Source organism: Parus major, chromosome 7 (genome assembly GCF_001522545.3).
Source record: "Parus major isolate Abel chromosome 7, Parus_major1.1, whole genome shotgun sequence".
Lineage (NCBI taxonomy): Eukaryota > Metazoa > Chordata > Aves > Passeriformes > Paridae > Parus > Parus major.
Window position 1 is genome coordinate 9,276,877 of NC_031776.1, and position 23,531 is coordinate 9,300,407.

Genomic DNA, 23,531 nt, shown 5'->3' on the forward strand with positions numbered 1-23,531 from the left:
CTATTTCTAAAGGAGAAGAGAGCCTAGATAGATAGACTGAATTAATTGTGTGTATTTGATGAGATTAATGGTGGCAGTTCCATATGGGCATGACATTATGCCCACGGGTCCACGGGTGGGTGTGGAGGGGTTATACACTGTTACCTATCTGGAATTGGCAATATGATTGGAGATTCTGGCTACTTAAAAAAAGTTCTCCAAAACTATGGGCTTTGTTTCGATTAATATTTGTATAGGTCTTTGTTCTTGCCAGGTTGGTTTACATAAAACCCAGCTATTAAGTTTGCAGCATATATCCACATAAAACATGCAATTACAGCAGAGTTATGGTTTAAAGTTACTCAGGTGTGCTCACAGGCTTTGTCTTAATAGATGTTTTTCCCATTGTAAGAAAATAATTAAATTGGATCATCCAGGTAATTCAGACAAGTCCTAGAAAGTGTACTTGCTGTGAAAAAGCACATGCTGACCATCATTACTTTGACTTGCAAAAGTGAGATAAATATGTACATATGGCAAAATTAATACATCCAACATAGCATAGGTTTTCTTCCTGTTCTTCTCTAAGTAAGTCAAGCAACTGTAATTTACTCTTTCTATTCATAATGCATTTTCTGCAAAGCAATGGCTGATTCAAGTCTGAAAAGATTTTTTAAGTAGTGCCCAGATCACATGGACTTCAAGCTTGTATATAGTCCCAAAGGAAGTATGTTTGGACTTGTTTGCCTTGGCTGTCCAATTTCAATGTTGTTTGATCATGATTGTGCCTATTGTAAAGACTTATTCCTGTCTCTGTCACAGTTTTTACAGAAGTGGAAGTTTGTTTTGAATGTGTGATGGGCACTTGATAAATCAGTGATAAAGTAAATCAATTTGAGAACATTCACAAGAACATTTACATGTTTTCATCGGATGGAATTGCTGATTAAAATTACACTAGCTACTTAAAAGCCAAACTGCGTGAAAGTTTTTCTCTAAGTTACTATTTGGTCCTTTACTGTGGTGAAACTTGGTGGAAGGATGGTGACATCTGTACAAACTGTTGGACAGTAGGAGGGATGGACAGACACAACTGCATGTGTCAGCAAGGAAAATGATACCAGCATGGGCAAATCTCTGTTTTCTTCTCAGTTCAATGAGCAATGATCTTGGAACACTTGGTATTTCATAGCATTTTTTAGGATGTTTTCAGAATTGTCAAATGTATCTTGACTTTTTGTAACACATTTTAAAATGTCAGTGGACTTTCAGAGAAGGAAGGTTTAATGGCAGGTTTGTTCCTTGGGCAGGCATGCTTTTCACAGGTTTGAGCTTTAGGTGCAGGGTGAGTTCTGTGAATACTGAGAATTTATGCCTTTTGGGAGGCAATTTCTATTCTAATGTGAAGAAAATCTATATAACTTCCTGGTTTACTGTGGGAGTCCAACTTAATTTAGATAGCAATTATTTAAAACAATTTTATCATCTGAAAAGTATTATCTTTGGGGGAAGTTATCTTAAATGAAACGAGTAATTTTATCTTGCTGATAAAGGCCTGAAGTAACACTTAATGCAGAAAGAATTAAGACTTCTCTTACATCACACTTTAATTACAGCTGAGATATTACTTGAAATATACCTAATAAGCTCTGGTAAGGAAATGTGTACCAATTAGGCAAAGCTAATAAAACCATTTTTTTTATAATTTTCAAAAACTGATTGAAATGCTGGAAACCATGTCCTGCCACGGTGTAACCTCCTAAAGGAGAGAAAGGTATGTGCTGCGTCAGTACCCCTGTTCATAGTATTTTAGTGCTATTGAATCAGTGCCATTGCTCCAGGCTTTATGGATGTAATAAAAATCTGAGGAGTAAAGAAGTTAAAAAATACTTGTTTGAAGTCACTTTCATTATCTCTTGTTGTGATAGTGCAAAGTCTGTACAGGTTTTAATATCCAGAAAGCTGGAAAGCAGCATAAAATACTTGGAAGATGATGGTTTGCTGGTGTCAGTCTCAAAAGCTACTGAGAAGGGGATGTTGGAATTACTTGTAGGGTGTTGTTCCCATGCTGGGGGACATGATTCATTAGACTGGAAATGTTCTCCTGTCACATTGTGCTGCCTCATCTCTCTTTCCATTTCCTGGCTGCTTTTCCCATTGCGGCAGAGGAGTGACTCAGCTGTTGTCCTTTCTCTCTCAGTGACCCAGGAGCTTCATTCTCATCTGGCTGTCACCTTCTCTGTAGCCTCATGAAGTTTGTCAGAGAAACATCTCCTCTTTTTGTTCTGTGTTGACATCACAAGTCAGTATCAAACAAAGTGGCCTGTCTGTACAAAATGTGGAATATTAACAGAGGACTTAAAACTCTAGAGAATTTCTCTGGACTGTTAGGAGATACAGAAAATTGCATCAGTGTTCAATTTGGTGCTTAAGTTTTGAATAAGTGTGAATAGGTCTGAATAATACCTTAAGTGGTAAAGGCACAGTTCTGAAGTCACTGAGGTAGCTAAACCAATCTAGATTTGGGAGAAAGTCTTTGTAATACTGGAAGTTGATATATAACTGATCATGTCTGAAAGTCATTAATCTGCATCGTGGTTGGTTAGGTAAGATAAAATGCATATGTGAAATAAAATGCTCTTCACATTAAGAATGTACGAAAGAAATTTTATGCAGAATTTGCATGAAATTGTAAATACAATAAACAGAGACTTTGTGCAGTGTTTCTGCACGTAAGTTATAAATGCTTTAGAAATGGTTACCAGTCACAGGTCTTAGTAAGGACCACTATAATCCAACAGGAATTCCAGGCAGGTGTTGTCATACAATTTATATATAAAGATACAGATCTCTAGATTACCTGACTTGCACCACATGCATAAAGAGCTCTTTAGGGTGTTGTTTATTAATGATTTTATAAGTTTTGGTTCATCTGCATATTTGGGTTAATTGTCCAACTGCATCTTAGATTATGAAGTCTGGTCCTTCTTTTTTTCTCTCCAGTCCACCGTTGTTGATGCTTTTGGGCCTGAAACTTGTAATGATTGTCCTTGCTATCAAACCAGAAGAGGAATTGTTTTGTCTACCTACTCTGTGAAGAGAGCTCACTAACACTTAGTATGAAGCTCGAAACTACACCTAGACAGCACAGAATCCAAAAAATATGAAAGCTAAAACTTAAAGCGTCAATATTAACAGGGTCCACTTGCTCCCAGACCATACATTCAGTAAATACATACACAGTAGCTGCAGCAGGATGTGTATACAAAATTTTGCTTTTCATCGTAGTGTGCCCATAACTAGTCATTTTTTTGTTGAGCTGCTGTCTTTGTAGTCCAAATAAGAGACTGAGTTTTTAAAAGTGTGTAGTCTAAACTTATGTGTCTGTGTCTTGCAGAGTGTGATACACCCAGAAGTTCATTTTTGGTGGCTTTAGGCAAAAATTCTTATGCTGGCTTCTGCTAGCTATGTATGTTCAGTAGTAGGGAGAGGAATGTGAGGGGTTAATGCTGACTCATAAAAGGCTAGGTGAAAATGAGATATTTTAATAACAATGCAGCAAGTATAGCAAATTACTATTGTTTCCCTTCTATCAAGCTTTGTGATTCAAATTAATTGCAGTAAACAGTTACATTGAACGATGTAAAATGCTTTCCCAGTCTTTGAAGATGATACTTTGCCTTGTATTTCTTGAGTTCTTAAAACAGGAATAAAGTTGATAGTGGCAAATTGCCACTTATTTGTGGAAAATCCTGAGAGTTTCTATAAATAAAGTAATTTACTGGAATTTTCTCCATTACTGTAGCTTAATTGTTAACAGTAAATCAGCAAAGACAAAGGATTAATTATATCTGGTAAACAAAATATTCTCAATGTGAAACACCTAGAGGAGTACATTGTTCTACACATAAAAGGAATGTATATCAACAATGGGAAAACCCTACATTTTTTTGCTGAATTCTGGCCATATCCTATGAAAAATGTCATACAGGAGTTCCTTGTATTCAATCAAGCATGACTGAATAATAGTGAAATACCAAAATGATGCCTCACTTGCTCTACAATTTTTTATTCTGGACATGCACTTATGGTTTGTTTCAGCTTTACTTCCCTTGACACTAAGCAATGCCAAACCCCTAACATTTCTGCCTCACATGATACCAGTAATACAGTGCTTCCTTGCCCCTCTTGTGTCTCTGATCTTGCACTGAGTAATACTGGATATTAAATAACTCCATTCTCATTATATCACCTTAAACTTGTGTCTCTTCCAAGTTAATGCCTTGCTCAGAAAGGTTTATAGTTCATGGTGAGTGTTGTTTGAAGCCATTTGTATGAGTTTGAATGGTTGCCTCTATCATCACACAAACCTGTAATGAGTAGCCAGGTAGATCTTTCAGAATTATCTTGGTTAAAATAAGTGATGGCTGGAAAATGGCATGGATTCTGATGAGGTCTCACCTGGAATGTGGTGAAAATTACACTAATTGGTTCAGCTGGACATTTTCTTGGTGGATTTGCCTGTGGAAATATGTACAACTATTTTATGTCCTGTCAGACTGGTTAAATGTTACTTCTGAATCTGCCAAGACATCTTCACAAACTCCTTTGTCCCCCACAATTATTGAACAGAGACAAGTTTGGGAGCTCACTGACTCAGGATGTCATTGGTTCCAGTAGCTGTGTGCTGTCTAAGAGTAGAACTTCTCCTGGTTTGTTCTTGACTAAGTTTGCTAAGAAGAATTTGAGCACCTTATAAAAGTCTGTAATGTTGGTTCATGAACTAAATCTCTTATTTAAAAATGCAGATTTGATTCTGTGGTGTATCATCTGCAATCATTCTAGGAATGGCCTTCACAATCGGGCACTAATTTGGCATAGCACATGTAGGAGAAGTATGCTTTAGTTTCATGTTTAAGTGGACTTCCATAATTGACAGCTTTTCTAAATTTATTTTCCTGTTTTTTTCAAGTGAGAGAAGTCATTGACTTAGCAGTAGGCATGCATAATTCCTTTTTGGATTGTAGCAGTGATGGAGAGAGGTTTATTATAATGATATAGGTATTAAACACTCATCAAAGACATGCCTTTGATGCCTTCTGACATACCATGAATACTACAGTGTGTAGTGCAAGGATGAATAGTGGTGTAAGTTGTAAGAACAATAAAAGTACTGCAACTGGTTTTAACACTTTATTAGAAATATTGTTATATTCTGTTTTGAGGAGAAAGTTGGAGAAATTATTCTCAAATGGCTTTCAGTAGGAAACATGTTTTAATGTTATTTGAGTGCATTGTGAGGTGGCCAGTTGTTTTATTTGTGCTCTGTCAGAATATTCTGTTAGACAGCAGATCAACCAGATCAGTTACTGGTGTTCCCACCTAAAGCTGGGTGGCTCTTTTTTTGTGTGGACTGTGGTGTTTGTGCAGCTGCACAGTGAGCCAGATAGGAAAAGTAACCTGTCATGAAAATAATTTTTTTTTTTTCCCTTTTTCTGGGCTGATTCTGATTTTTCAGCACAATCTAGTTGTACAGCTGCTGTGAACAGATCAGCAAACAAATGTGCTGGCATCCAAAAATGATTCTGTGGGAATGGGAACGAGAGTGAAGCAGTGGGGGAGGGCAGCACTGCTGCTTTAAGTGCAGCACCATCTGAAAATATTAGTTGAACTTCAGCCTTGATGCTAACCAAAACAATTTGCTTGCTTTCAGAAGAAAAATGAAATATTAAAATGCAGCTGTAACTGGTCCATCTTTTCAAGTATTTCAATCTTGTAAGCACTGGTTGGTATCTTAATAGGATCTAATTGAATAATATATTCAATACAGAATATTGGCACAAAAGCTAAAACACTGTTATAAATTCTGTGCATTGATAGGTGTTTCATGGACTACATCCAGTTTATATATGAAAGACTGCAAATTAATTATTAGTGAGCAGAACTAGTACTTACCGAACTTCCAAGTATTCTGAAGTTTTTATATTCTTTTGAGTTCTGAGAAGGATCCTGTATTCGGCAATTCCTTACAAATAACTGACCCTTTGAAGAAGGCTGTCCAGTTTTTTATGTTCAGAATAAATGTTCTTTGTGGATACCTGAGCCAGTAGATTGCTACTGTATTAGTTCAAGATCATTTTGTTATGCTTGGGACTTGGCTTTTCAAATACTTCACAGTTGAGATTTTAAGTATTCATGGTGTGTTCAGTTATGCATAAATGCTTTCTGTACTCTTTAAGTCTTATCTGGTATTAACTTAGCAAATAGGGTTTGGATCAATTAGTTAATGGTCTGTTCTTACAAAGTGCCCCTCCTACTGGGCTACAGGTTTTCAAATGAATGAGTTCTACTGAAATCCACAAACCTGTTTCACTGAAATTGAAGAAGGAAGAAAATACAGGAGATGGGTGAGAACTAAAGTTAGAAATGGTTAATTTTAACTTCATTGATCTGTAGCATGCTTTCCTGTTTTCCTTAGCAGAGGCTAATGTCAGCTAATGACTGATTAAAACAGGTTGTTTTTATTTAGTTAAAATGGGTTTATGGCTTTCTTAAAATGTCTTTCAGTGACAACAATATATTAATTTCACGTTTCTTTTTTAAAAAATCGTTTATCTTAAAGATGTGTGCTGGATTAATAATGGCTTTTTATTCTAGTATTTGTTTAAAAAGTTACATTTTAAAAATGTAGAGTAGGTTCATTTGGATTTTCAGATTCTGGCCTTGTTTTTGAACCAAATATTTGTGTGAAGTATTGCACAGTTCAGGGTGGGGGGGAAGCTGCATATATCTCTCCTGCATGTACATTGGAGCCAATACCTGCAATGTAGAAAAGAAGTTCAATTTTAGGAATTGTAAGAAAAACTTACATGTCTTTATGTAGTCAGTAATTCATTTCAAGAAATATTTCTCTTTTTAAGAAATTGGCATTTCTCATAGAGCTGAGAATTTAATAGACATGAATGACAACAAGTGCTGAACTTGTACAGCCTCACAGCAAGAATGCTTTCGTTTGGTAAGAACATTGCTTTGTCCTTATTTTCAGCACCCCTTGTCTCTCTGGGCTCTCTTGCCTTAGCTGCAGCACGTGTTGGGTGTGGAGCTCGTAGCTGCCCATGAAATCATGCTAAGGCACTTTACTCTCTGTGGCATCCAAGCTGAGTAACTTAGAGGAGTCAAAGATGTTTTTCATAGATGAGCAGAACATTCTTCAGAGAAAAACTGGGATAAGAAAGTTGAACAACAAGGGAGTGAAACTGAAATTACTTGGGAAGGAGCGTGGGAAGGGAAGAAATCATTGCATTTGTATTACAAATATTTCAGGTTATTAAAATTGCTGGGAGTAGACAAGAAAAAGGGTTAGGGGGAAGAAAGTTGGGCATTTAAAATATTCTAGTCAGCATTGTACACTGAAAAAATGCTGTATTATGTGGGCTGCAACTGCTGGAATAACAGATGTGGCTTTCATTTGAGTTTGAATTTTCTATGACCACGTTATTTGAATCCAAGTTTGTTGTTTTAAGTGCAGCCTAAGTCTTGAACTAGTTTTCTAGTCTCAGTGAAACAGTTGGTAAACAAAGATGTCCCCACAATCATGTTCATATTCCAGGCTTTAAAGCAGAAAGTGCTATATAAGAACAGTTGAAATAGTAAGCACTGTGGATAAATTTCAGAAATCCAAGGGAAGTGGAATGAAAAAAAGCTTTTAAAAAGAAACAAAACCAAACGCAGCTCTGATCACAGGTGCCTTTGCTTAAGTAGCTGAAACACCTTAGGCAGACAGTGTTTTGCAGAGAGATGTGCTGGGTTTCCCATGCAGAGAAGGCAAATGCTCATGCAGTGCCCAAGGTGCTTTCACACCTGTGTGTGTGTGTATGTTCAATCAGTTCTCCATTTGCTGGGAATGATCTCTTGCACTGCTGTGTGGGGAGGGGATGAGGTGCCTTTCTGAAATGCCCTCTGGTGGGACACGCTTCTGCAAATGTGTACACGTTCTAATTTTGGAGCTTGGCTTGGGGTGGGCTTGTCCCGCTGCCTGAGGTGTCGGGAAGGACTCTGTTCTTGTTGCAGCTCAGGGAAGTGCAGCAGGTGCTGGTGTTTCAGCTGTGCCCTTTATGGGTGCTGCAGTTCATTACTGACCCATGCCTTGGAGTTGTTGTCACTCCCGTCTGCCCGGGATGAGATGTGTATAAGAGACAGTTACTGACCCATGCCTTGGAGTTGTTGTCACTCCCGTCTGCCCGGGATGGCATCCCTGCCCCTCAGGAGTCGAGGAGGGGAGGCAGCAGGGTGAGTGAACAGAATTAGGCAAAGGCTGACAGCAGTAATAGGCAGAATCTTTTTCAACTTTGGTGTAGCCTTGTCCTCAGGCTGCCCTTGCATATTCTCTTGAGGGGATTTGAGAGTCTTAATGTTCCTATAATGAGATCAGCTATATACAATTTTGTGCCACTGAAGTGTATAGAACTTGGACTTCAACTTTCCAGTGTTATACACATATGAGTACTTCCTAACAGGTTAAACTTGACAGCTATTTCCAGTTGCCTAGAGAATAATGAAGCTCATTTTAAAAGAAAGAATTAATTCTTTCTGGTCGTTCTTTTGGAAACTTTTTATTATTGGCACATTTGGTTTTTAAGTATCTGTTCTGTAACAAGATTTGCAATGGAAGGTACAGAATATTTTACAATAGAAGATCAGAAATAGTGTGCTAGGGTTATTACTGTTTTAACTGAAAACAGACAAGTAATTGATGAAACCAGTAACTGGTTTGATACTGCTCTGCTCTTGTTTTTCAGCAATGAATCGCTGTCATAGGTTACAAGCTATTTTAACTACTGGGGCATAGAGAAAAGGTACCATTCAAAGCTAAACTCCACAATTAGGGATGCATGACTAAAGTTTCCAAGTAATGTATTAGTAGTATTGTATGAGACAGTCACATGGAAAAGATCATGAGGTTGTGAAAAGGATTATGAGCATGCTTTGGTCATGAATTTCCTGGTAGAGATATTTCAGTCTGGATCATGCTTGTTTGAATAATTTAACTTTTCTTGTTCTGATTGTATTACCATTATGTGGCAACGGGGGAGAAAAGGTGTCTTATCTACAAAAGTACTATTACTTAATATATATATGTATATTAATATATGAAAATAATATTTCAGTAAGTTGGGGGATGAACTTACACTGAGCTACTTGAAAAAGTTTGATCACAGCCCTGAAATCAGTAACTGGAATGTAGGGGGTTGAACTGGAGATAAACTGTAGTTATTCCAGACTGATGATTGAACAGTTGCTTATAAAAATAAACCACTAATGTACAAGAAGTAGCCATTGACCTATCTGAAATCCATGGAATCAGTTTTGATGCAGATGTCTCCATTTGACAGATAGTCATTGTTCTGGGCTTATATTTTTAAGTGGGACAGCATTGCAAAAGAGAATTTTGGTTTTTTAAAATTTTTTTTAAAGTTTTTGAAGTTCCAATGAAAAATGAATTTTCATATTTTGGATTTGTAGAGGTTAACAGGAGAAAGGTTTTTCCCCAATCTTCTATGTTGACACACTTATTTGCCATAAAAAGTCTTTGGAAGGCAGTTCTTTTCTCTGCCAGCCTGTTACTAGTATTGGAGCTTCCAATAGATTTTGAGTGTGTGTGTTTGCAGTAATGTGGTTACAAGTGTTTAATCACGAAAGAGCAGGCTGGTATTTTGGGAAAGTAATAAGGACTTCAAATGTTTTGTGGTTTGCTGCAGAGCACTCTCCTGGCTGGTTTTACAAAGCACATTTTAGCGAGCAGCTGAGGGGGACTTGGGAAGGACAACCCAGTTTCTCCTGTCTCAATGTGAGTCAGGGGCACTTTAGGATGTGCTGGGCCAGTCAGTCTGTCTGGGACTGTAGGGCCAGCAGCACTCGAGTCACAGTACACATCAGGAACTAAAACCACTGTTAAGAGCTTGAAGCACAGCTGGTCTCTTGCCCGTCCCCTCACATCCTTGAATTTACCGCAGTGTAAAATGGTGAATTGTTTTCAATTCTGAACACAAGATGAGCTTTGGCAGTGTCTCCTCCATAACCTGGTGTTGAATTGTAAGTTTTTTACATGTAAGGCTAAATTAAAATCCACATTGTCTTGATATCATTTCTAAAAATCAGCACTAACTGCTTTCAGTTTGACAGTTGTCAGCATTAACAGTATTTTTTGAGTTGAATAGGCAGGTGTTTTCCATATAACCCTGGTTAAAAATGGATGTCCATGTAGATCATCAACATAAGTGAAAAGAACTAAAAATATGAGCATTTAAGCAATTCATTGAAGTTGGTTAATGACAACTTATTTTTACATTGGTAATGGGCAATTTCAAAATAGGGAATTGTATGTTCATGTAAGTGTATGTTCAGTGGAGGCACTTTAGCAGCAAAAAAGAGAACAAATGGTGTGTGGGTTTTCAGCTGTATTACCTGCCTGTCACCCCTGTGAACAGGAAAATACAGCACTGTTATTTTAAAATAATTTTCATTCTTTCATAGCTTGTGTTTTAGCAAGATTTTCAATATTATAGGTTATCATAAGTATAGATCTTTCTGAAAATATGCACAAAAATATTCTGATACGACTGACTATAAATGTTGTTAATCTTTTTCTTACCATTGCCTCCTGTAAGTATGGTTTGTAAAACCTCATCTCTCAAATACACAGAATCTTTCTTGCTGTTGGATAAGAAAAGTACATTAATATGATTTCTGCAGTAAAAGTACTGCAATTGCTATTTTACTGCCAGTATCTAAAAAGTTGTGTGAGTGATTCAGTTGGCATAAGTACCAAACTGATATGCCAAATAAATTGACATTGGGATTGCTTTTACAGCTAAGTGCTTCCTTTTGTGTTTCTTGTAGGAAACAGAGATGAAGGTACACATGCACACAAAATTTTGCATCATTTGTTTGCTGACATTTATTTTTCATCAGTGCAATCATTGCCATGGAGATGGACATAACAGTGGTCCCAAAAAGGATCGTGTACACGACCATAATGACTATCAGATCTCGAATGAATCATACTTCCAGAATGGAGGAACAGAATCTATGCCCAGTAAATTTTCAACGTTGGAAGCAGAAAATGAACAAAAATACTACATTGAAAAGATTTTTGATCGCTACGGTGAAAATGGAAGATTATCCTTTTTTGGCCTGGAAAAACTGTTAATAAGCCTTGGTTTGGGAGAGGTAAAAGTAGTGCTGATAAATCATGATGACATTGGCCATGATCATGTTTCTCACTTGTATGCTTTGGAAGTACAGGAGGGAAAGCATTTTCATCCTCATAACCATGCTCACAGCCACTCAGATTCAGAAAACCAGACCACAGTTGGTGTGTCTGCAAAGAGAAATCACAGATGTGACGCTGAGAGAGACACGGCGGTGCCCTCGGTGAAGGAGGATGGCAAACACGTTCATAACCAAAGCCGCCGTCACCACCACCACCACCACTCGCGCCCGCACCGGCACGAGCACAACGGCACGCGCCACTCGCGCAACGATTCCGTCGGTCACGGTGACCACGCGGAGCAGAGCCACGAGCCTTCCACAGAGACAAACACCACGCAGGATCAGCCGGAACGGAAACAGCGGAAGCAGAAGAAGAAGCAGAAGAAAATCAGCGAGACGTCGGGCGACACTACGTGGGATTACGCCCCGGAGCACGATCCCGGTGACCAGTACGAGCACAATCGGGTTCACAAACACGACCACGTCCATGACACCTCTCACTTGCACGTGCACCACCACGACCACAGCGGTGAGCGCTCTGCCGGCCACGGGCACCAGGATGGCGGTGTGGGCAGTGCCGCCGGACACCGCCACACCAGCAAGCGAGAGGCCTCGCACAAGCAGATCAGCGTGAGGAAACACGCTCTTCCTGCAACACGTGGTCACAAGGATCATAGCGAAGACGAGCACAAGCATGAAGAGGTGAGTATGAAATGGAGAGCTGGTAAGTTGACTCTCAGTGCTGTCACATCGTAATTGAAGGTGCATACCCACAAGTAACGAGGATCGTGTTTTGGACCATAGTGCAATACAGGTAAGCAGAGTGACAGTGCTAGAGGTCACTGCCACAGTTCTGAGCTGATGAGTTGACATTTCTGTGTGCCCATCACTTATCTTTTCCAGAGACCTATTGTCATGCTTATTTATCTGTATACAGTTGATCCATAAAGCTTTCTGAGATACCCTGCTTACAGGTGAGGTTCTTCCCAATATTCTGGAATAATGCTACCACACACTCCTCATTTGGACTTCTTTCTGAATCTGAGGTCATTAACATTTTTGAAAACTGCACAGACACTCTTTCCTAAAATACCTGCATCTTTTCTGCATACTTCTGATACCTTTGTCCTAAGAGATTTAAGAAGCAATTGCAGGTGTAGCTTCAGTAGCACTGTGCTCAGTGGAAGCTCTTTTATCCTTCAGCATCCATTATTTCTGTCAGCACTATAAATCCCTTCCTCTTACAGTTAACTACAGATGCAGGACCTTGTCATAATTTTAAACTGGAAGGATGGAGAGAATGCTGAGTTCAAGGTTTCAAACTGTGTTAAAAAGAAACTCAAAACACAGAAGGTTGGTAGGTAAACAGAAGTGTTGAAAAACCTATTTTGAATTTACAGTTTTCCACTCTTCACCTGTTGCTTTTTCTTCATTGCTTGTACTGTGTAAAGAATACGGAGACTGCTTTTCATTGACATTTATCAGAAGTTATGTAGGTGTTGGGAGACTCGAGTTGTGGTGCAGATATTTTTACTGTTTCTTTCTTTCATAAACCACTTAGATCAGTTTAAAAAAAGTTTCAGCACTGGTGGAATATTTGGTCCAATGTTTCTGCTTTGTTTGTGTTCTCAGATAATACCCTGCATTTTCCATAAGTGAAAATAGATGCTTTTATATTTGATTTGTTTGTACAATTTGCTTGCAGTGCTTAAACGCCACACAGCTGCTACGGTACTATGGTTTGGAAGCCAGCTCTCTAATATCTCCTGAGCTCTTCGTGTACATGTGCCCTGCTTTGCTCTACCAGATTGAGAGAAGGCTTTGTATTGTACATTATGATGACCTGGAAGATTTTACAAGAAATAAAAATGCATCAATTGAGAATAAAGATAAAACAGGTGCATCAGGTAGGTGTCTTTTTTTCTTAGTGGCACTGAGCTGGTCCATATGTTTGTCTCAAAGTTGGAAAGTTGCAGTGTTACTTTGGCACTAAATTTCTTAATAAATTTGACCTGGACCTATTAATTCAGGAATAGAGAACAACACTTCCATCACAGTTCTTTCACTGGAAAATAAGATTTTAGGTCTTACTATTTTTATGTTTTAGCAGTGATACAGGTCTGCAGAATTGACATGCCAAATTTTTGATGAACTTAAAAAAAGAGAAAGTACTAGAACATTTTAATTCCCATTTCTGACACTTCCCTTTTCTTACTATTTCCCTCTAAGCACATGAGAAGTGTTCCATCAAAGTCCTCTGTTTCCAGTTTTGATTTTTTTTCTGTGTGTGTGTGTGCCTTGAATAAAACTGAATAAACTTCCTCCCATCACCATAGTTTTATGTTAAAATATCTTTACTACAGTTAAAGCAGTTACTTTAAAGGTAGAATCCATTGTTGTAATTTCGTAACTGAAATCACTTTTTAAATATGTTTGCCACAGCTATCTTTCATAAATTATAATGGAACTGTTGATGTTTAGTTGCATTAAAATATAAAAATAAAAAAAATCTTGGTTATAATGTCTGTATTTTGAAAATAAAAGTATTGGTAATGTGAATATGGATTAGGACATAGGTGCATATTAGCATCATTAGAAATAAAGTTTGAAATAACTGCATTCTCATAGATGTTAATAACTGTTGGGAAGAATGCATTGCTGCTAATCTTTCTTAACAATTGCAGAGTCATTAGAAAAATTGACTTATAGATAAATCTCCTCTAGTGACACATCTGCTGTCTTATTAGCTGTTCAGAGATTGCTGTAAAGCAGATACAGTGGGTGTTTTGTACAACAGCAATTGCTTTGTGGTGTGGTCTCAGTGTAGGAAGAGCTGACCCCTGCCTTATTACCAAGAGCATTGCTAGAGCAGCTGTAAGCATTTTCTGCCAATTAAAATGTTGAAACCCTATACAAAACTGTCATGTTGCACTTGCTTTGAACCAGTTTAATTAGGAAGCTTCTACAGATGAGTGCTTCTTTTTAAAAGATTGCACTTTATTTCTCTGTAATGAGAAAGGGAGTTCATTAATAACTCAGCTTTAAGACCTTTAACTTTTTAAGAGACTTAATTTGCAAAATTAGTGAAGCTTATTGTGAACATTTAACATGTTTTATGGCATCTGATACCTTGAGTATAAATAACACCTTTGCCAGTTAGCTGTAAAAATTTGGGTTCTAACTCATTGATTTGGCTTTCAAACAGTAACCTGCAGAATAGGTCAGCTTGATTATATTATGATAAATCATTCTTCATAACAATTTCCTGTATTCTCTTGTATTAATTACAGCAAGATTTCAGTTGATGTACTAATAATTGTTCCTTCTTATGTAAGGAAGTGAACCAAAAAATATCAAATCCTAACTGGAATATGGGGATTGTGGGAGGTGTAGGGCAAATGTCAGTCACAGAGCAACTTAATCTGTAGGTTGTAGGACTGTACTGAAATGAAAGCATGTGCCCACCTGAGCTAATACAAACATTTTTAGATAGAAGTATTCACCAAAATTAGGAGGATGCAGTGACTTTTAAACATGAGCTTTCTGTGGTTTACTTTAGTTTTAGTTGAAGCTTTCAAACAATCTTAACAGGCCAGTGTTGCTTCTGTTCATTGATACCAAGCCTGTGAGGTTTCCATTACCTCTGCTACTGTGGTTTTCTAAAGAAAAATAATTTCATTTACAGCCAAACACTAATGAAGCCATGTTGGGTTTTCTTCCTGTAATTCACAGATAGTTCTGTTACATCTTCTAATGGAGGATTCTCAAGGGCTTCCCCATAGAACTGAGCTTTCACAGTGTACCTGCTGGAAGAGGGGGCTTTGTCATCACTGGGGCCCCTAAACAGCTGAAAAGGAAAGGCACACCCTGCTATGAATGAAGCCAATAGAAGTCACACAAGTAAACAGGGAGTGTTTTGTTTAAAGATGGAGATCACTTAGAGCTGTTGATTAGAAGTGCCTCAGATCAGGCACAAGTTGTAATTCTGCCTGTGCAGATGCCAGTGTTCCCTGGAGCTCGATCCAAGAGAGGCGCAGATTCCATATTCTAATCTCATGTGCCTTATCTTAATCATGATGCCGTGTTTAGGTCCTGTATCATCCATAGGAGTATTCCAACCCCTCAGAGGTGTATCTGCCAAACCTCCTGTGATAGGTGAAACTTTAGCCTTTCCATTTTTCTCCATGTAAGGCAGTTGATCATCTAACCTGGCACTTAACACCGGAGTGTCCAGCTTGGGGGCAGTGTCCTGCCCAGTGGCTGTGTCATTTTTATCTGGGCTGCTTGTGCCTGCGTGCTTGGTTGGGCATTGAGGGACAGCTCCACATATGCTGGATTTTCAGCACAGCCTGTCAGTCCAGGGTACGTGGCTAAAGCGCTCTGGGGATCAGTCAAGGCTGTGGCAGTATTTTAGTCATTGGGGTCCTGCCTCAACTTCAGACCTACTTTTGTATTCCTGTTTTCCAACCCCAGTTCTTCAGTTCCTCATCTGAGTGCACTCTTTGCCTTATCACCAGTTCCCTTTTGCTCTGGTCTCAGTACTCACGTCTGTCAGTGCACGCCTCATACTGTCTAAAGCTTTTTCCAGTCGTCATCTCCCAGTGGATGTGGTCTTGCACCCCTTGCATTTCAGTTGGATTGTTTGCTTTTATGCAATGTTGTGTAATGACAGCCACAGACTTAGTAAGAATAGATATCCCAAAATAAAATTTAAAGCAGCAGATGTTGTGACCTTTGGTGTTGAACCAGATGGAGCCTACAGCAGCCACACTTCAGTTAGCAAAGTCATCTAAATCTGCTCCATAGTGGGTTTGGCACAGAGTTCTTGGGGTGTTTCACCCTGATGTTGACGCTGAGCAGCTACAACATATTTGTTCCTCTTTTCTTCTCCTCTCACCCATACTTTACCCCATTTCCCAAGATGTTTTCTCCTACTTGTGGACCCTCACAGATGCAAGGAAAGTCACATTGTGCTCTGAATGTGGAAGTGTTAGTGATTCTGAGTCAGGAGTTGTAAGTTACATTAAAGTTGGCAAATTGTGGTAGACATTTTTGATTAAAAGCTGAGCTAGGAAAAACCCTGTGGAAGAAAATCAAAGCCTTTGTGCTAAAACTCAAAGAAAATATTTTATTACAGTGAGATGCTGACTGAAAGAGCTCTGTCTCTTTGTTTATAGGATCTGTTTCTTCTGTAATTCCTTCTTTCCCATGTCATGTAGAAATTTTCACATCTTCCCTCATTAACAGGAATATGTTGGGTGTACCACATCCCATTATCACTTCTTCTTCTAATGGCAACAGTAGAGATTCTCAGAAAAAATAAATGTTGCTATTTGGTGGTAGTAAGTTGCTTTCAGCTTTTCGAGCTCTTATGGTAGCATTTGATTTTAGAGTTCCTCTGCCAAAGGTTGAGTCTTCTCATGAATAAGTGTATGTTTCAAAGCACAAGGTGAAATAAATAGTGCCAAACTAAACATGTGACTCCAAATGGGGAGAAATAAAGAATCCAGAAAAATTTTGCATCAGAACCATATAAAAAGCAACTGTTACATACACAATAGTGCTTGTAGAGCCCTAGTAGGTTAAGTAGCAGAGATGGTTTTGTTCCAGTATGGAACTTTTTGCTTTTTGTTTCATGAAGGGCTACAAAGCTAAGCCTGGAACTAACAGGAAGAATTGCTGGGCTCTTTTGAGCTAATTGTCTTCTGATGTCTCAATATATTATACTGTGCTGTGAATAAACCTGTGTATTTTTGGTTTTGCTGTGGACTTCAGTACTGCCTTTATATTTTTCAACAGCTTTTGAATGAACAATCACACATATTAGGTTAAACGAAAGTCATCTTCTTAAGAGATAGTTGAAAGTCATTAATCAGCCTTAAAAAGCTTTCCAGGTGTTGTTCTGATAACCTTTCTGTGTTCATTTCTTCCCACAGCCTGGTTTTGTGGTATCATCTCTATCACCGTCATTAGCCTGCTTTCCTTGCTAGGTGTGATCTTGGTTCCCATCATTAACCAATGGTGCTTCAAATTTCTTCTAACTTTCTTGGTAGCTCTGGCTGTAGGAACAATGAGTGGAGATGCACTGCTCCATCTCTTGCCACATGTAAGTATGGTTTCCTTACCTTTTATTCTTAATTGTAAATAAGTCCAGAATTTTCAAGGAATTGTTTGATAGTGTCAATAAAGAAATGTTCTGACACACCTTTAGATTGACTTGACTGTGAGGGACACCAGCACTGTTGAAGACTTTCTGCTGACAGAAAGGAAGGAAATGTGTTTTTCTAAAAAAAAAAAGGAGGGGAAAAGTAGTTATGTATTCATTGTTGAACTGATGTCACACTATTGTAAAACACTCGTGAGCCCAACAAGAGTATTTTAAAATTAGCAGTATTGCTGTCTCTTGTTTACTGATAGTTGTGTATCAGTCCCACCTAAAAGTGTTTCCTGGGGATTAACCTGCCTGGTTACTAGATTTGAGAGAGAAATTAACCTCTAATGTACTGAATCAAGCAATTGCCCAGGGAAGGTAAGCAGCTTTTTATTTATGATGGTGTACTGTAATTCTTGAAAGGGGAAATGTTTTCTAAACGTTTGTTGCCTCAGTTGTTTAGCACAAAGACTAATATTTACATATTCTTTGTGTAAACGTGTAATTCTAATACACATTTTTGGTCATGGTTTTAGGGTTTTTTTAAGTTCATATTTTAGATCAGAATTTAGGCTGTAATTGACTGTAATAGTTAGAAAGGTCATAAGGCTTGGTTGCTCATGAGAGGGTAAGAATGGTAATTCCTTGTGACATTTCTAAGTGTTAGTCTCATCTCCAGCATCGTGAGGGAAAAGCTGAAGCTACATTATCTACCCCCTCAAAAAAAAAAAAAATTCACAGAGGAATTTTTTTTACTGATTAGGGTAATGAATAGTCTATTGAAAAACTTATGTGGCAAAATATGTTAGTGTGAAGAAAAACCAAGAAACAGTGGGGGTTCATGTTATTTTTTCTGGCCCAGTGCCATTTCAGTGTCCTGGTTGCCCCAGTGGTGTCACTGTTGTCTCTCCTGCCAGTCCCACGGAGGCCACAACCACAGCCACCACCATGGCCAAGGCCACGTGCACGAGCACAGGCGCTCCCACCGGCACGGCCACGCGCACGCCGCGCACGCTGAGGGCTTTCTGGAGGAAAACGACCCCGTGCTCAAAGGGCTCTTGGCACTTGGAGGCATTTATGTTCTCTTCATCATTGAGCATTGTATAAGAATGTACAAACATTACAATAAACAAAAGGTAGGTATTGAAATGGTTTGCTGTTTAAAAATACGTTACCTAAAGCTGTTTTGTGAGCACTGAGGAATTGTGTTTACTCCGTGCTGCTGCTGCTGCTGCTCTGTATTCTGTCTGATGATGTGTGAGGGATCCATTTCCTAAAGAAGTTGCTTTTCTCAACAAGGTAACTTGGGGAAAATGGTGTAGGAACATGATGGAGGAAGCTGCAGCTTTCTGGCCACTACATTTGGAGGCAGATCTAAGTAAAAGAGTTTGCAGCTCTTCCTCTAAACCTCCCTGGCTTTTTTTTCAAAAGCAGGAGAAAGCATTGTAATATATAAGAAAGGTCTGGTCATAGACCCAGCAATTGTCAGACAGTTGACAAGAAATTTAGCAGTATGCTTTTACTTAACAATCCAGTGTAACAGAAGTATCCAGGTTCTCCACAACAGAAAAATGTTAAAATTTTCAGACATCCTGCTTTATGTAAATTGCCAGTCAAATTTTAACTTGTTTCTCAAAAAATGACTGTATTTTTAGTGTTGGGGCATTCTGTATTTATGATAGGGGTATAAAAGGAGAGCAGATACCCTGGGGAGTGTGAGTGTGCATGGAAATTCAGTTTTAGCCTTTGCCTTTGTCATTCAACTTCGGGGAGAAAATTATTTGGGTAAAACTCCAACTTGCTTCTCCCAAAATGACTGTGAAAGCTTTTCAGCTTCTCTGTTTTCATGTTAGACTTGCTGTCTGAGCTGGACATGCAGGCAGCAAAAGATTTTCTGTATTGGAGGAGGCGTTTCTTAGATCTTCTCATAAAAGGACAAAAACTGTTACATCGGGCATGTCTTCCTTGAGATTAATTAAATAATTAAATCTCCTAGGCTGCTTTTGCAAATCTTTGGTGTCTGCTGTATGAGCTATAGAAAAGCTTGCTGCTTTCTTAAAGGGAAATTCAAGGAAGTTATAGGAATGAAAACAAAAAAACAAAGTTGAACAAATTAGAGGAGCTGTTCTTGCTGCATGCTTGCTTTCTTGAACAAGTCTAATAGCTGCACAGAAGTATTCCTGGGCTGTGAGAGCAATCCTTGTCAGAATATCCCCTCTTACTAAAGTGAAATATATCTCTGTGTATGTGTTTGGGAGTGAGATTCCATGGTAAGTAGCTATCCCACTGGGATAGGGATTGTTGCTGAGCTTTATAAAGATCAATATTCTGAAGTAACATATCTCTGTCATACATGATAAGAGAGAAGAGATTTAGAAGAGATTTTTGGACAGCATTTCAGTTCCTGTTATTTCCATCAGTGTCCTTTTATAAACCAGAAGTTACCTCTTTTCTGTTGCAGAGTAAGCAGAAATGGTGCAAAAAAAACCAGACTGAAGAATCACCAATTGGAAGGAAACTTTCTGATCACAAATTAAATAACAGACCAGACGCTGACTGGCTTCAGCTGAAACCCCTTGCAGGTAGGCAATTGCTGTCAGAATTGTCTCTGACTGGGAGATCCAGAGTAGGAGCAGTTTACTGGGGCACGGTGTGTAGCATGTAACCTCTTGTACAGGTTTGCTGCTATTATGCAAATCATTGTTAATAAAACTTAATAGGCTTTCCCTATTAAATCTTACTTTTATTTTGTTTTCCTTAGATCTGAGGGCACTCTGAACATTTCCTAATATGCCATAGAGATGGTTCTCAGACTTCTGAAGCAGTTGTGTTTTGGGTGGCTGTGGGTCTTCAGGAGTTTGTTTATTTGTTTGTTTGTTTGTTTTCAGGGTGTGTTTTGGTTAAGCTGACTAGTTTAGCCCTGGCAAAAATTAGATCAAAAATGAACACCCACACAATGAATGGGGTTATCTGTTCCACTTTGAAGATTCCAGCATCTGACCAGTTACAGATAAACAAAATCTGTTTCTTTCCATAAATACAACCAAGTATCCTGAATATTCCTCAAGTATCCCAAACAACTTTTACACGACAGCCTGTGAATCCTCATGCTGTGTGTACCCAGAAGAAATGGTCTATCCCCCTTCTCACAGGGGGAGAGAAGGGCAAGGGCTTTGCTTCATAACCTTCCAGTTCTGTTGCCTGCGTGGCTGCAGAATTAATTTGTTGATGAAAAACCTATACAAATTAGTATTTGTACAAATTAGGTTTATTTCATTTTTTTTGTAGAAGGGGGTGTTAGGGCTGCAGCCTTCTCCACTCAAACAGTCTCAGATGGGATTTGGGGCACTGACATAGATCATGGCAAGTCTTTCAGCAGTGCAGGGGTTGGAACATACATTTGAAGTGTCCACATGACAGTGAAGGCTGAGCTGTGACCTGTATGGGCATGTGCAGGCAGAGCCAGATAGGGTTCCTGAGCCATTCAGATCCCATCTGCAGCTCTAAGACATTATCATCATTCTGGCAACTCTTCTTTGCCAGTCTTGAACCATAAACTTTGTCAGTAGCAAAATTACAGGCTCGAGCGTAGGCTGGGTTAAAACTGGCTTTGAGTGCTGTGGATGCAGTGCTGCTGCCTTGTGGTGGAGACTTTTATATGTTGTACATGCAAATTTGTGACAGAATCTCTCAGTGACAGACTTAGTTTTTGGATTGAATGCTGACAAGAATGTTACTAGACTGGGATATGTTACAATACTTGTTTTGCTTTCCCAGAGCAGTTAACCTTAGTTCAGGGGTGCAGTGGTTGCTGCTTAAACAGGAATTTACTCAGTGTCTCTGCCAACTGGTTCGATGCAGGAGCAGACGACTCAGTTTTGTCTGAAGATCGACTGAATGAAACTGAACTCACTGACTTGGATGGGCAGCTGGAGCCCCCTGCCAAAAACTACCTGTCTGTAGAAGAGGAGAACAACCTGCACCACTCTCACAACGACGTCTCCCACGCCGCCCAAGAGCACGAGCTGCACGATTCCGAGTATGACAGCCATGGCGAAGATAAAATGATAGCTAGAAAACACAGTCACCACTGGCATCACAAACATTCCCATCATTCCCATGGCCACTGTCATTCTGGAAAAGACCTGAAAGATACTGGGATAGCTAATATTGCTTGGATGGTAATTATGGGAGATGGCATTCACAACTTTAGTGATGGCTTAGCAATCGGTAAGCAAAAGCACTGAGTATTTCTCAACAGTTTCTCCTTACCTTTAGTAACTCTGCTAGTATTTGACTTATCAGTGATCACAGGTAAGGCTTCCAGTTAGCACCTGTGGTTACTGCCATTGTTCAGTCTCCTGCAGAGCAGATATTAAAAGGCTGCCAATTGTATGTTTCCCTTTTATTAATATTTGTGATATTTCCACTAAAATTATTGTATCAGTAGCAGTGACAGTCACAATCTCTGCCAAGGAGAGATTGGTGCAGACAAACCTTGGGATTTATGGAGCACAGTAACCTGTTTCTTGTTTGGGTCTCAGTTGCCTTAGAATTATAAATAAATGTCTTTCAGTCTTATTTAGTGTGATATTTACTAACAATAATAGTAATACTATTTTTATTATTGTTAATAATACATAGAATTACACAGTACTTGCAAATAAAAATATACTGTGAGTCAGGTTACAGAAATAATATTTTAATGTAGGATAATGTAATTTTTGTTTAAGCAAAGTAGTATTTTGGCTCATGGTCAGTATAGATTTATTTCTACTAAGTACAGAAGAAATTGAAGTACCAAACAGATTTTATTAGATTTATTAAATCAACTTGGAGTCACACAATGCTCTAAATGTGATTTGAATTGTAAAGTGTATTAATTTGGATATACAAATCAGTATGATGGTGAGAGGACTGAAGTGTATGCTTTTGATTTTTGCTAAGGTAGCTGCTTGAGAGTAAGGGCACTCAGGGTTCTGAACTAATGGCAGAAGGGACACACCCATTTTGAAGGATGGGGGATAAGCATTTGCTGGGGTCACTAATTGACAGTGCAATCTGCTGCAGTTTCTCCATTTTTTTATGACAACTTCTAAAGAAACCCAAACTCTTTAAAAATTAACTTGTTGCTTCATTTTCACATTAAACAGGTAAGACATTTAGACAATGGCTTCTAAGGCCAAAAACAATTTCCACGCCTTCTGTTGAGAACTTCACAGTATTGAAACTCCATTTCTAAATGTTCCTGGGTCAAGCCCAAACAGCTGAATTTGTGGTAAAATGTAGATTTTAGAAAAGCATGCTCATCTTTTTAATATATCAAGCTATGAGGAATCCAGAGGAAAGTTAAATTTCCCCTCTCTTCAGATTGTGTCTTCTCTTTCTGCTTTATGCTGCCTGTTTTGACTGCTTACTGCAGGCTCTTTTTGTGCTTTTCTCTGCTACAGTACAGAAATTTAATACCAGTTTTCTCATCTCAGAATTATTTAAGGTATGAACTTAAAGTTGATTGAATTCAATTAGCTTATGCAAAAGTACTGAAATGTATTTTTGGCAATGTTTTTATCCTTATTATTTTCCAGGTCTGGCCTACTAATATTGCTGATATGTACTCTAAAAATAAGTAGAAAGGAGTTAGAGAGGTTATGGGTTAAATATTAGTTTGGATTTCCAAGTTGGAAAGGAGAGAGCCAGACTCTTAATCATGTGCATTCCTAGCTGCCCTCATGTAATTCAAAGTTCCTAAAAGTGTAAAAGTGGTGCTGTTTATTAGCTGGTTGCCTTTGTGTCTCATTTTTGGCCCAGCTGTGTTGTCCTCTCCAGAGTTTGTCTTTCAGATAAATGAGTAATAAAGCCTGCAGTGGTAATGCACATCCAGGGTGCTTCCAGTATTTCCCATTTATGTGCAGACAGGACACAGACATACTGAAAAAAATCAGTGTGCATTCTAACAGAAGGGTGTCAGCTCTGCAAAGTCAATTGATTTTCTGACCTGAAAATAGTGAAATAACATTTTAATTTTTTTTTTTTTTTTTTTTTTTTCTAGGAGCAGCTTTTAGTGCTGGACTGACAGGGGGAATTAGTACATCTATAGCAGTATTTTGTCACGAGCTTCCCCATGAATTAG

General features: G+C 38.6%; 1 protein-coding gene across 6 annotated transcripts in view; it reads left to right on the plus strand.

Annotated features, from left to right (window-relative positions):
* SLC39A10 (solute carrier family 39 member 10) overlaps positions 1 to 23,531 on the plus strand; it is a 32,225-nt gene that overhangs the window by 1,928 nt on the left and 6,766 nt on the right. For 5 of the 6 annotated variants that reach the window (XM_015634358.3, XM_015634355.2, XM_015634357.2 and 2 more), the window contains 7 exons: positions 10,879 to 11,952; positions 12,956 to 13,157; positions 17,187 to 17,356; positions 18,319 to 18,537; positions 19,863 to 19,983; positions 21,263 to 21,631; positions 23,451 to 23,531. In XM_015634358.3, coding sequence (XP_015489844.1) covers positions 10,888 to 11,952; positions 12,956 to 13,157; positions 17,187 to 17,356; positions 18,319 to 18,537; positions 19,863 to 19,983; positions 21,263 to 21,631; positions 23,451 to 23,531 — 2,227 coding nt within the window. In that variant the 5' untranslated portion in view covers positions 10,879 to 10,887. The remainder of the gene's footprint in view (positions 1 to 10,878; positions 11,953 to 12,955; positions 13,158 to 17,186; positions 17,357 to 18,318; positions 18,538 to 19,862; positions 19,984 to 21,262; positions 21,632 to 23,450) is intronic. The other variant, XM_019007373.2, reaches the window with a different exon arrangement.